We start from the raw sequence: 14,870 nt of genomic DNA, 5'->3' as shown, positions 1-14,870 counted from the left end.
TTGTTGCTAATTGCTGCAATATTGCCTGTTCCAAACTTTTGTGAAGGTTTAAACAAGTTCGCAATTGTTTTGTTTCATTATGTTATTGTTTTGTTTCTACCATGCTCTGTCAGCGTAGTGTCCAGAGCATGGAGGCGCTACCAGGAGACAGGCCAGTACATCAGGAGACGTGGAGGAGGCCGTAGGAGGGCAACAACCCAGCAGCAGGACCGCTACCTCCGCCTTTGTGCAAGGTGGAGCACTGCCTGAGGCCTGCAAAATGACCTCCAGCAGGCCACAAATGTGCATGTGTCAGCATATGGTCTCACAAGGGCTCTGAGGATCTCATCTCGGTCGGTACCTAATGGCAGTCAGGCTACCTCTGGCGAGCACAGAGGTAGCCTGAGTGGGGCTTTGCGGCCCCACAAAGAAATGCCACCCCACACCATGACTGACCCACCGCCAAACCGGTCATGCTGGAGGATGTTGCAGGCAGCAGAACGTTCTCCACGGCGTCTCCAGACTCTGTCACGTCTGTCACATGTGCTCATGTGCTCAGTGGGAACCTGCTTTCATCTGTGAAGAGCATAGGGCGCCAGTGGCGAATTTGCCAATCTTGGTGTTCTTTGGCAAATGCCAAACGTCCTGCACGGTGTTAGGCTGTAAGCACAACCCCCACCTGTGGACGTCGGGCCCTCATACCACCCTCATGGAGTCTGTTTCTGACCGTTTGAGCAGACACATGCACATTTGTGGCCTGCTGGAGGTCATTTTGCAGGGCTCTGGCATTGCTCCTCCTGCTCAAAGGCGGAGGTAGCGGTCCTGCTGCTGAATTGTTGCCCTCCTACGGCCTCCTCCACATATCCTGATGTACTGGCCTGTCTCCTGGTAGCGCCTCCATGCTCTGGACACTACGCTGACAGACACAGCAAACCTTCTTGCCACAGCTCGCATTGATGTGCCATCCTGGATGAGCTGCACTACCTGAGCCACTTGTGTGGGTTGTAGACTCCGTCTCATGCTACCACTAGAGTGAGAGCACCGCCAGCATTCAAAAGTGACCAAAACATCAGCCAGGAAGCATAGGAATGAGAAGTGGTCTGTGGTCACCACCTGCAGAATCAGTCCTTTATTGGGGGTGTCTTGCTAATTGCCTATAATTTCCACCTTTTGTCTATTCCATTTGCACAACAGCATGTGACATTTATTGTCAATCAGTGTTACTTCCTAAGTGGACAGTTTGATTTCACAGAAGTGTGATTGACTTGGAGTTACATTGTGTTGTTTAAGTGTTCCCTTTATTTTTTTGAGCAGTGTATATAGCAGACTCAGTCAGTGTGGTAGCATGCTCTTGGAATATCTCTATCTCTCTGGGGATAGGCCTAAGCTTCTCTTCCTTTCTTTATACAAGCTATATCTTTTTTTGCTCATAATGCGCATATTGTTTACATGCAGATTTTAGAATATTCACGTAAAAGTCCGTTGCCAATTTGATGGAAACATAGCTATAGACGTCCTAAAGACTGTGGCAGGTGTGCTAGTCCAGTGTCACTTTGATTATGCCTGCACATCATGGTTCACCAGCAGCCCCAAAACATCATGGTTCACCAGCAGCCCCAAACATCTAAATAAGCTACATATTAGGGGTGAATATTTTCCCTGCATTTTACAAATGTTCTATTCCACTGGGTAAGTAAATGAAACAAGCACTAGCAAGCTAATCTTTTTGAGTGTGGACTGTATTACTGTACTGTATTACTGTATTAGTTTGCAGACGACACAACAGTGGTAGGTCTGATCACAGACAATGACGAGACAGCCTATAGGGAGGAGGTCTGAGACCTGGCCCTGTGGTGCCAGAATAACAACCTATCCCTCAACGTAACCAAGACTAAGGAGATGATTGTGGATTACAGGAAAAAGAGGACCGAGCACGCCCCCGTTATCATCGACGGGGCTGTAGTGGAGCAGGTTGAGAGCTTCAAGTTCCTCGGTGTCCACATCAACAACAAACTAGAATGGTCCAAACACACCAAGACAGTCGTGAAGAGGGCACAACAAAGCCTATTCCCCCTCAGGAAACTAAAAAGATTTGGCATGGGTCCTGAGATCCTCAAAATATTATACAGCTGCAACATCGAGAGCATCCTGACTGGTTGCATCACCACCTGGTACGGCAATTGCTCGGCCTCTGACCGCAAGGCACTACAGAGGGTAGTGCGTACGGCCCAGTACATCACTGGGGCTAAGCTGCCTGCCATCCAGGACCTCTACACCAGGCGGTGTCAGAGGAAGGCCCTAAAACTTGTTAAAGACCCATGCCACCCCAGTCATAGACTGTTCTCTCTGCATGGCAAGCAGTACCGGAGTGCCAAGTCTAGGACAAAAAGGCTTCTTAACAGTTTTTACCCCCAAGCCTTAAGACTCCTGAACACCGGACAATTTGCATTGTGTGCTCCCAACCCCCTTTTTTACACTGCTGCTACTCTCTGTTTATCATATGCATAGTCACTTTAACTAAATATATTCATGTACATACTACCTCAATTGGGCCGACCAATCAGTGCTCCCGCACATTGGCTAACCGGGCTATCTGCATTGTGTCCCACCACCTGCCAACCCATCTTTTACGCTGCTGCTACTCTCTGTTCATCATGTATGCATAGTCACTTTAACCAAATCTACATATACATACTACCTCAGCCTGACTAACCGGTGTCTGTATGTAGCCTCGCTACTTTTATAGCCTCGCTACTGTATATAGCCTGTCTTTTTACTGTTGTTTTATTTCTTTACTTACCTATTGTTCACCTAACACATTTCTTGCGCTATTGGTTAGAGCCTGTAAGTAAGCATTTCACTGTAGGGTCTACTACACCTGTTGTATTTGGCGCACATGACAAATAAACTTTGATTTGATTTACAGTACCAGTCACAAGTTTGGACACACCTACTCATTCAAGGGTTTTTCTTTATTTTTACTATTTTCTACATTGTAGAATAATAGTGAAGACATCAACACTATGAAATGACACATATGGAATCATGTAGTAAGCCAAAAAATGTTCAACAAATGAAAATATATTTTAAATTCTTCAAAGTAGCCACCCTTTGCCTTGATGACAGCGTTGCGCACTCTTGGCATTCTCTCAACCAGCTTCACCTGGAATGTTTTTCCAACAGTCTTGAACGAGTTCCCACATATGCTGAGCACTTGTTGGCTGCTTTTTCTTCATTCTGTGGCCAAACTCATCCCAAACCATTTCAATTGGGTTGAGGTCAGGTGATTGTGGAGGCCAGGTTATCTGATGTAGCACTCCATCACTCTCCTTCTTGGTCAAATAGCCCTTACACAGCCTGGAGATGTGTTTTGGGTAATTGTCCTGTTGAAAAACAAATGATAGTCCCACTAAGCGAAAACCAAATGGGATGGCGTATCGCTGCAGAATGCTGTGGTAGCCATGCTGGTTAATAAGTGTGCCTTGAATTCTAAATAAATCACAGACAGTGTCACCAGCAAAGCAATCCCACACCATCACACCTCCTCCTCCATGCTTCACAGTGGGAGCCACGCATGTAGAGATCATCTGTTCACCTACTCTGTTCACAAAGACACGGCGGTTGGAACCTAAAATCTCAAATTTGGACTCATCGGACCAAAGGACAGATTTCCACCAGTCTAATGTCCATTACTCGTGTTTCTTCACCCAAGCAAGTCTCTTCTTATTATTGGTGTCCTTTAGTCGTGGTTTGTTTGCAGCAATTTAACCATGAAGGCCTGATTCACACAGTCTCCTCTGAACAGTTGATGTTAAGGTGTGTCTGTTACTTGAACTCTCTGAAGCATTTCTTTGGACTGCAATCTGAGGCTGGTAAATCTAATGTACTTATCCTCTGCAGCAGAGGTAACTCTGGGTCTTCCTTTCCTGTGGTGGTCCTCATGAGAGCCAGTTTCATCATAGCGCTTGATAGTTTTTGTGACTGCACTTGAAGAAAGTTTCAAAGTTCTTGACATTTTCCGGATTGACTGACCTTCATATCTTAGGGTAATGTTGGACTTTAATTTCTCTTTGCTTATTTGAGCTGTTCTTGCCATAATATGGGCTTGGTCTTTTACCAAATAGGGCTATCTTCTGTATAGCACCCCTGTATACCGCCCCTATGTCATCAAGGCAACGGGTGGCTACTTTGAAGAATCTAACATATATTTTTATTTGTTTAACACTTTCTTGGTTACTACATGATTCCATATGTGTTATTTCATGGTTTTGACGTATTCACTATTATTCTACAATGTAGAAAATAGTAAAAATAAAGAAAAACCAAACTTTTGAATGGTACTGTATATGGACTGCAGTTACACACCTCTTTCAAACCATGAACCTGGGAGAAAACATGTGATGCTGGTGCAGGACATGTGCCTACAAAGTTACAATTTTAGGCTAGCGATTTAGATTTGGAAATATAATAGGGCTTATTTTACATTTTTATAATTAGTACTCTGACACATGCACACCTTTCATAATATTTCCCCTAATGTTGTCTGACATTCCTACCTCCTTTCTCTTTTGTTGCTTCATTCCTTTCTTCGCTTTCAACAGTTACCCGAAATGAAATGTTTATTTGTCCTGATCTTCATCGTTGTAATGACATGCTTGAATAATTAAGCAGTAAGTCGTGAGGGGGTGTGGTATATGACCAATATACCATGGCTAACGACTGTTCTTATGCACAACGCAATGCGGTATGCCTGGATACATCCCTTAGCCGTGATATAATGGCCATATACCACAAAACCCCAAGGTGCGTTGTTGCTATTATGAACTGGTTACCAAAGTAATTCATGTTTTGTCATACAGGTGGTATACAGTCTGATTTTTTTTTATTTTAAATTTTCTAGTAACCAAAAATGTGTTAAACAAATCAAAATATATTTGATATTCTTCAAAGTAGCCACCCGTTGCCTTCATGGCAGCTTTGCACACTCTTGGCATTCTCTCAACCAGCTTCATGATGTAGTCACCTGTAATGCATTTCAATGAACAGGTGTGCCTTGGTAAAAGTTAATTTGTGGAATTTCTTTCCTTCTTAATGCGTTTGAGCCAATCAGTTGTGTTCTGACAAGGTAGGGGTGGTATACAGAAGATAGCCCTATTTGGTAAAAGACCAAGTCCATATTATGGCAAGAACAGCTCAAATAAGCAAAGAGAAACGAAGGTCCAACATTACCCTAAGACATGAAGGTCAGTCAATCCGGAAAATGTCAAGAACTTTGAAACTTTCTTCAAGTGCAGTCTTAAAAACCATCAAGCGCTATGATGAAACTGGCTCTCATGAGGACCACCACAGGAAAGGAAGACCCAGACACCTCTGCTGCAGAGGACAAGTACATTTAAGTTATCAGCCTCAGAAATTGCAGTCCAAAGAAATGCTTCACAGAGTTCAAGTAACAGACACATCTCAACATCAACTGTTCAGAGGAGACTGCGTGAAATCAGGCCTTTATGGTCGAATTGCTGCAAAGAAACCACGACTAAAGGACACCAATAATAAGAAGAGACTTGCTTGGGCCAAGAAACACGAGCAATGAAAGTTAGACCGGTGGAAATCTGTCCTTTGGTCTGATGAGTCCAAATTGGAGATTTTTGGTTCCAACCGCCGTGTCTTTGTGAAATGCAGAGTAGGTGAACGGATGACCTCCACATGTGTGGTTCCGACAGTGAAGCATGAAGGAGGTGTTATGGTGTGGGGGTGCTTTGCTGGTGACACTGTCAGTGATTTATTTAGATTAAGGCACACTTAACCAGCATGGCTACCACAGCATTTCCTGCCGCGATACACCATCCCATCTGGTTTCCACTTAGTGGGACTATCATTTGTTTTTCAGCAGGACAATGACCCAACACACCTCCAGGCTGTGTAAGGTCTATTTGACCCAGAAGGAGAGTGATGGAGTGCTGCATCAGACGGCCTCCACAATCACCCGACCTCAACCCAATTGAGATGCTTTGGGATGAGTTGGACCGCAGAGTGAAGCTGGTTGAGAGAATGCCAAGAGTTTGCAAAGCAAGGCAAAGGGTAGCTACTTTGAAGAATATAAAATGTTAAATATATTTGTTTAACACTTTTTGGCTTACTACATGATTCCATATCTGTTATTTCATAGTTTTGATATCTTTACTATTATTTTAAAAACCATTGAATGAGTAGGTGTGTCCAAACTTTTGACTGGTACTGTACGTCTTTTTTTATTTTCTGACAAATGAAAGAAAGAAATCAATCCAAACTGTGCAGTGGCAAATTGGTGAAAGAGACATCTGTTACAATACACCAAAAAATGTCGTGACATTCGGAGATTGTCAAACCAAGCCTTCGATACTTGGTAAACCTACAAGGAAGGGAGGGATATATTTTCTATTTGTCGAGATTGACATAGTCTATTTATTGTGGTGTTGAAAACATTAACCATGTTATTGAAGTGGCTGAAGTCAGTATGTTTTGTTTATCGGTTGTGTGGTTCATTGGCACAGAAACCTGTTGGTTTGTGTTGCATATATTTTATATAATTATAAATATGACAACAATATGATGATAATCTGACTCCCTCCTAGTTGACCATTGTCTGTAACCGGCTCTGATCGTGAAGTAAGGAAACAGTCAGGGAGAGTGAGCTCAACTGTGATGGTTGGCAAACCCTCAGCCTTCTGGCCCGTAGCTCTGTGTGGCATCAACTGTAGTATTGTTATTTTTTCTTCATTTAACTAGACAAGTCAGTTAAGAACACATTTTTATTTGCAATAACAGCCTACCCCAGCCAAACCCTAACAATGCTGGGCCAATTGTACACCGCCCTATGGGACTCCCAATCACAGCCAGATGTGATGCAGCCTGGATTTGAAACAGGGTCTGCAGTGACACCTCTTGCACTGAGATACAGTGCCTTAGACAGCTGTGCCACTCGGGAGCCTATTTGTGGGTATTAACATTATTTTGAGTTAATTCTTTGAGGCGGGTGGGTGTTACATTTATTTTACAGTACAAGGGAAGGGTGGTGTGAAAATACTTTTTATGTTGGGGAGGGGTGTGCATTTTTTTATGACACCTTGAGATGGTTAAGTGGATGTGTCCTAAATGGCACCCTATTCCCTATACAGTGCACTACTTTGGTCCAGGGACCAATAGCATTCTAGTCTAAAGTAGTGCACTATATAGGCTACAGAATAGGGTGCCATTTATACAAAAACATGTATTTCAGTTCGGAGTTGTGCCTCTTCAGCAGCTCTAGCCTACTCATTCTTCTCATCCCTCTCCGGCTACTGTCTCTCACTAGACGAACGAACCACTGCTGCGGGCTCTGGAACAGGAGGGATAGACTTGTCTAGGCTACTCTAACCCCTTTGGCTTATGTGAAATATTTGCTGCTCTGTCTCGGTATACTTAGCCGATGTGAAATAACCGAGACAATATAAAACCTACGGTCAGCTAACGGGTCTGGTCAGGGTGGGCCAAAATAACAGGATTCTGTCAACTTGTTGCGCACTCAATGCAGTGGAACTACAAGTGGTAGTTAGAATTGTTTCGAGTAGCAGCCAAAGTGGACGATTATAATTTCAGTTATCATCATGGGCGAGACACACTAAGCCTCAGCTCCCGAGGCTCAGGATTGTTTTAGCAGTGGGGGACGAAGAGAGAGGCACGGCATTCCCAGACTGGACCGATAAGGACTCCTAAATGCGTCTTCCTGTCGACCCAACGACAACAATGAATAGTGGTTCTAGCAACTTTCTGCTAGTTCCAATACAGGAGTATCCCGTTCTAGACTGCGTACCCAACAAAAACGTCAAGATCGTGGTTTTGGGAGCGAGCAACGTGGGGAAAACAGGTAGGAGATCAAGCTTTACGAGAAGTGTGATAAAGTAGTCTGGATAGCACCGTTGTCGTGAAAGTCCGGAGGTTTTTGTTTCCGACTCTTTGAATGAATCTATCGAGGAGTATTAATCGGGTCCAAATAGAAAATGTATACTAGAATGGAAATACTTTATTTGCATCCTTTTGGCACAAACGGATTGGCCATACAAGTAGCCTATACAAATTTCGATTTTGGAAAAATGTCTACGTATTAATAGTTCCACCAAAATATTTTATTATGTCTTTGGGATAGGCGACACACTGGTGTGCCAGTTGAACAGTGAGAGGTAAACAATCTCGCCAGGGGGCGACGTGTACGTTCACAGACTCGATCAGGACAGACAGGCTGAGCGCATGTCCCAAATGGCACCCCATTCCTTATTAAAGTGACCTACTTTTGAAAAGTAGTGCAGTACGTAGGGAATAGGGTACTATTTGGTTTAGGATGCAGACAGCCAATGCCAACTAAGGAGCAGTATTCTTTTACGGCAACTATGAGAGATATGTGGCCTTCTAGTATTCTTCTCAAGGTGTTTATATTTCAATTTGTCTCATTTAGTAGACACTCTTATCCAGAGCAATTTAAGAGTAATTAGGGTTAAGTGCCTTGATCAAGGGTACATCGATATTTTTCCATGTTTAGGATGTTGTTGGCCTATGCCAACTAGGAGTACAGTATTCTTCAATGGCAACTATGAAAAATATGTAGTCAACTACATTATTATTCTCAAGGTGTTTCTCATTGGTGACTATTCTTCTCCTTGTTTCATTCACAGCGCTGATAGTCAGGTTTCTGACTAAGAGGTTCATCGGGGACTATGAGGCAAACACAGGTACGGTTTTATCATTCTAACAGTCCCATTCATATAAAATACACACACACACACTCACCACCATGCACTCACCTACCACGTATGCCATACTGTTTACTATTATCATTATTTATCCTGCTACCAGTGTGACGTGGCGAGGTTGGACCCAGGTGCAGAGATGAGATTAAACGAGGAATCAGTGGTTAAGGATAAACATAATAGTTTACTAAGAACGGTAGCCACGGGATCCCAGTACACTTGAAAACAAACACTAAGTCTCGAAAACTCACTCAGGAAACGACCGCACACGGTCAACAATTCAAGCTTCTGCAATGTACAGCAGAAAACACACCTCTTTTTTTAAACAGGGAAATCATAATGAGTAATAGAACACACCTGAGTGTCGTAATTGCCTCTAGGATGGTCTTTGCTGCCCTCTGGTGGTGGAACCATGACAACCAGTCACTTTCGCCTAATCCCCTGCTTACATGTACATATCTACCTCCAATTACTCCAGTACCCCTGCATAATATGCATAGTCTTGTAAATTTGGTATTGCCAGTCACCCTGTAATGTATGTTATGTTCGTGTTTTTCTTTGTTATGTATATTTATTTTGTATTAGTTATACTATTTTGATATTGATTACTGCACTGTTGGGTAGAGCTTGCAAGTGAAACATTTCACTGTACTTGTGCATGTGACAGTAAAACTTGAACTTGTCATTTCACATTGTTATAACCTTGTAAGAACCCCATACTAGTTTACTACACATTTAGAAACAATTTCACTTGTAAACACCCAGTGAAAAGCCTGAGCTGGCGCACACCCAAAAAAGTGCTGACTAATGGCGAGTTAACTGTAGGCTATAAAAATAAATGGAGTCACACACTCGATAGACTCCCAGTAATTTATTGGATAAATACCAACGTTTCGGCATCCCTGTGTAGGGCACTATACAGGGCACTAAACTGTGAAGTAGGCACTGTGATGCTGACACTTTGGTGGTTTACCCAACAAATGTCTCTCTTTATTAACTTATACTGTAAACACCCACCCTAATAATACAGGCAACTTATACATTTTACATCCTCATTCATTTGTTGCATAGAAATCACTTGTGCGTAGTCAGTAATGTTTTGCTTATCTCTGTTCCCAGGGGCCCTGTACTCCAGAAAGATCAATCTAGATGGAGAACAGGTTTCACTACAGGTTCAGGACACGCCCTGCGTCTCTCTACAGGTCGGTCTCTCTCTCTCTCCACACAAGGGCTGAGTCCCAAATAGCACATTAAGGAATGGGAAAGGAGGATACCTAGTCAGTTGTACAACAGAATGTGTCTTCTGCATTTAACTCAACCTCTGAATCAGAGAGGTGAGGGGGGCTGCCTTAATCGACATCCACGTCTTCGACGCCCGAGGAAATGTGGGTTAACTGCCTTGCTCAGGGGCAGAACAACAGATTTTTACCTTGTCAGCTCGGGGATTCGATCCAGAAATCTTTCCTATATAGTGCACTACTTTTCAAATCAAATGACATTTTATTAGTCACATCACATACACAGTTTACAACAGGTATAAAAGGTGCGGTGAAATGCTTATGCGCAAGCTCCCTCAGCAACGCAGTACATCAGTCAATAACATTAATAACAATAAAAAGAGTCAAGTCAAAAATAACAAGTAATAGAAGTAATAAGAGATGGACTGTATTACATTGTAGTGGGCAGGGACTTGTTCACACAGTGGAATACTGTAAATAGTATATAATAGGACAGCAACATTGGTTGTGTTATATGTGTGTGTGAGTTGTGAGTGCGTGTGGGTGCTTGGGTGTGTGTTTATGTAGGTTTGTGTGTTTGTGTGTGAGGGTTTTGCTTAGTCAGTGCAAATAATGTCTGAGGTGCAGATTGTCTCTTAGGTAAAAATAGTCACAGGTACAAGTCTGTGCAGGGAGTCAGCTAGGGTTGGCTGTTCAGCAGTCTGATGGCCAGGTGCTAGTAGCTGTCTCAGAGCCTGTTGGTCTGAGACGCGATGCTTCGATACCGCTTGCCAAATGATAACAGAGTGACTAGAGTCTCAGGCATTATGGAGCCTTATGGGACCTTGTCTCCATAGGGAGTATGGTGCCATTTGTAACACAGCCTCTGTATCTCTCTACAGGTAATTCCTAGTCCTCTCTACAGTCTAAGGGTATATGTAACCAGACCTGGGTCAAATATTTGTGAAATACTTTCAAATGTCAAGTACTTTAAATTACTTGCCAAGTCTCTCTTGGGAAATAGGTTTTCTAACCTCCATGGGACTTTCTGGTTCAATAAAATAAAAGTTCCCGTAAATAAAACAGTATCTCGGTTTGCACTTTTGGGACGATTCCATTGTATTGGCTCCATCGCAAAAAAGTATTTGACATACATACAGTAGCTTATGTATTTGATCCCGGTCTGGATATAACAAGTGGAAACATCTCCTTATTTACAGTTCATCACTACCAGTAAGAAGCTATGATGTTACAGTAGAACAGGCCTACATCCAGTATCAGGGCATATCTCAATTATTCTTCTCCCTCTAGAGTGGTTTTTGATAATTCAGTGCCAGGCCTGGGGGAGGCTCCCATTCGTTTATCAAACTCACTTCCACCGCCCGTTCAAAGGCCTGGTCTTGTAAACAGACTATGCCTGAGATAGAGAGTGTGTGCTGTCTTTCTGTCTGCTCCATAATCTCATAATAATAACCGTGCCGACTACTGTGGGAGTTCGGGATGAACACATCACTAGCTACATACCATTGACTTCCCCTCTCTCTTTCCTCTCTTTCTCTCCTCTACCCACCCCCCTTTCCCCCCTCAACCCTCCATCCAGGACGATGCAGAGGGACTTTATTGTCAGGAGCAGATCAACAGGTCTATCTACTGGGCGGATGGATACGTCCTGGTCTTCTCCATCACAGATGACAGCAGCTATAGGACCATCCAGCCTCTCTACCAGCACGTCAGACGCATCCACCCTGCAGGGAATATACCTGTCATACTGGTGAGTTTGACCGTTGTATTACATCTATTAGTAACGGGAGCTGGATGCTATTATTAGTATTATTTAACTATACAGTATCTGTTACCCATCTATTACATCCGTGTCCATAGCGATACATTAAATTATATGTTATATTTAACTCTCCCGGTGTATGTCCTCGTCATACTGGTGGCTCGATAACCTTCGTTTTATCTGGAAGTATTTCTGGACATTGCCTTAACATTGGTCTAATCCATCTCTCACCTCCTCCCAGGTGGGCAACAAGAGTGACCTCCTCCGTGCCCGCCAGGTGCCAGCCGATGAGGGTGAGACTTTGGCAGCCTCTCTGGGTGGTGCGTATTTCGAGGTCTCTGCCCGGGAGAACCACGAGGGGGTCCACGCCGCCTTCCTGCACCTCTGTGGCGAGGTGAGCCGAGCGCTGGGCGGGGGGAACGGGGAGAAGAGGAGAGGGCTGCACCTAGCTCGGCCTAAGTCCCCCAACATGCAAGAGCTCAAAAGAAGGTTCCGACAGGTGCTCTCTTCCAAGGGGAAGTCTTCCACTACCCCGCTGTGATGATTCTGGTTCTGGTTCCGATGGTTCTAGTTCTGGTTCCAGAATTGGAATTATTGATTTAGCCCAGTTGACTCTCTTGTGATGTCATTGTATGAGAATGAATGTAACAGTTTCAATGGAACAGTTTCAATGGAACAGAGAGAAGAGATAAACGGTTCTATATTCTATTTCATTCTATTGGAATGGAACGTTGAGATAAGGAAATCTATATTCCACTTGTGGAAGGAATGGCACAGAGACAGCAAGACCAAACGCTTCCAGCAAAGGAGTGGGCTTCGTGGTATGTGATATCACAAGCCTGTCTGCCGATTCAACCAATGGTGACTGAGGAGACTGAAAAACAGACTATGACTGACAGGTCTAACGGACCAATCGTAGGCTTATCTGAGATCGCTATTTGTACTAAGCGATCATGCAGTAGTCAACTTTCCTTGCTTTTGATACATTTGTATTTAAAGAATGTAATCTAAAATAAACTGTACCCAGAGGCAAAGAAAAATTATGTTGGTATCACAGATTACCTATAATGAAGGGAGTCTTTATCTCTAATGGCACTCTACGAGCCCTGGTCAAAGGTAGTGCTCTAGGCTATATTATAGTGCTCTAGGCTATATTATAGCATTAGAGATGGAACCTATGTATTTTCTCAATGAAACATTTAAAACATGGACGGACCATGCTTAATTTAATTGAATCGCAAAAAAATGCACTCAACCACAGTCCTTGACATCCTGGTCTGTACTAATCTATGCCAGCTTGGTTCCCCTGAACAGTCACTAACCACAGGATCAGTTTACCCTACCCCAACCCTAACTTAAACCATCAGGAAGGCAATAGATAAAACTGACCACAGACCAGTTCTTAGGGGAAACTCCATCCTACATCAAACCACTGTGATGCCTAGGGTTGGAAGATTCCTGGAATCAGGAGGGAATAAGCAGGACACTTTGAATCCTTCAACCAGCATTTCAGAAAAACCTGGGAATTATGGGAAAATTACAGGAATTTTGCAACCCTACTCAGGCCCCTTTAAGGTAACATATGTGGCGGTTGTATGTCCTACAGATGTATCTTTCTGTCTGTGTTTTTTATATGAGTCTGGAAAGGAAGAGACATGGGATGCGTCCCAAATGGCACCTTATTCCCTATATAGTGCACTACTTTTGACCAGGGCCTATCAAAAGGAATGCACTATATAGGGAATAGGGTGCCATTTGGGATGCACACAAGTTCTCATGACCTTTCACCTCTATCTGCTGTGTCAGAGTTTAACACACACCAGAGCAGGGATCATCCACTAGATTCAGCCGCAGGGTGATTTCTTTTCTTGAGCGGATGGTCAGGGGGCCGGAACATAATTACAAATAATTTGAAAACCGCAAATAGACCGCAAGAAGCCGAAACTGATATAATATATCAAACCTTGTTTACATTTGTATACAATCACATACTGTATATACAGTATATATCTATTATGTGCGGGAATACTTTGGAACAGATTTCCATAATTAAAATCACTTGGAGCTGATTTGCTGGTGTTTTTAGTCTTTTATGTCCATCAATAAAAGTAAAATATATTTTTGGGACCCAGAAAACTCCAGTTGGGGAACCCTGCACCAGAGGTTAGGGAGTGCCCAGTTCCCCCAGAACACACACACACACACACACACACACACACACACACACACACACACACACACACACACACACACACACACACACACACACACACACACACACACACACACACACACACACAAGTAACTGGTGTTAAATGGATAGCTAGTTAGAGGTTTGTGCTAGTAACATTTCAATCAGTGACGTCACTCGCTCTGAAACCTTGAAGTAGTTGTTTCCCTTGCTCTTTGGAGCGATAGGTAACGATGCTTCATGGGTGACTGTTGTCAATGTATTCAGAGGGTCCCTGGTTTGAGCCCAGATTGGGGCAAAGAGCGGGATGGAAGCAATACTGTTACATTAATGTTGTTGACCCGGATCATTCAGTTGGGCTCTGCCCAGCAGCTGGGGTTGCTATGGAGAAGGAAGAGGTCAAAGGGGGGGGGGGGGGGGTGAGTGTAACCGGTGTGAAATGGCTAGCTAATTAGCGGTGCGCACTAGTGGCGTTTCAATCGGTGATGTCACTCGCTCAGAGTAATTGTTTCCCTTGCTCTGTAATGACTGCGGCTTTGTGGAGCGATGGGTAATGATGTTTTGCGGGAGGCAGGTTATTGATGTGTTCAGAAGGTTCCTGATTCGAACCCAGGTTGGGGCAAGGAGAGGGATGGAAGCAAGACTGTTACACATAACCAGAAGAGAGACGCAGAAATGACAACACACTAGGACACCTGGGGGTACAGTGCTCTGATAATGAGAAATTCCTCGGCACCTGGAATTTTTATTTGTGAATCTGGTCGTTGCCCCCAACCTCCTCCGTTAGACACACTTGACTTTCTAAATGTAATCCATTACAGATACTAACGTAAACTCACTCACTTTTGTACATCGCCTTGGTCCGTACAATTGACCTTATTTTAGCGCCCTAAAAACGTAATACTTCCAGATCAACTGTAATGTCAATACCATTGTAAAGC

At 43.5% G+C, this 14,870-nt stretch overlaps 1 protein-coding gene across 1 annotated transcript; it reads left to right on the top strand.

Moving 5' to 3' along the window:
* The first annotated feature begins 7,255 nt into the window (after positions 1–7,255).
* LOC129865610 (ras-like protein family member 11A-like) lies at positions 7,256–14,321 on the top strand. The gene is made up of 5 exons (XM_055938517.1): positions 7,256–7,861; positions 8,664–8,720; positions 9,858–9,940; positions 11,556–11,726; positions 11,980–14,321. Exons 1-5 carry the CDS (start codon positions 7,711–7,713, stop codon positions 12,277–12,279), a joined length of 762 nt encoding a protein of 253 aa, XP_055794492.1. The 5' UTR covers positions 7,256–7,710; the 3' UTR covers positions 12,280–14,321.
* Positions 14,322–14,870: the final 549 nt, after the last annotated feature.

The sequence above is a fragment of the Salvelinus fontinalis genome, chromosome 11 (genome assembly GCF_029448725.1).
Source record: "Salvelinus fontinalis isolate EN_2023a chromosome 11, ASM2944872v1, whole genome shotgun sequence".
In the NCBI taxonomy this organism is placed as follows: Eukaryota; Metazoa; Chordata; class Actinopteri; order Salmoniformes; family Salmonidae; genus Salvelinus; species Salvelinus fontinalis.
The sequence above is the reverse complement of the archived record's forward strand: the minus strand, read 5'-3'. Positions and strand labels throughout refer to the sequence as shown.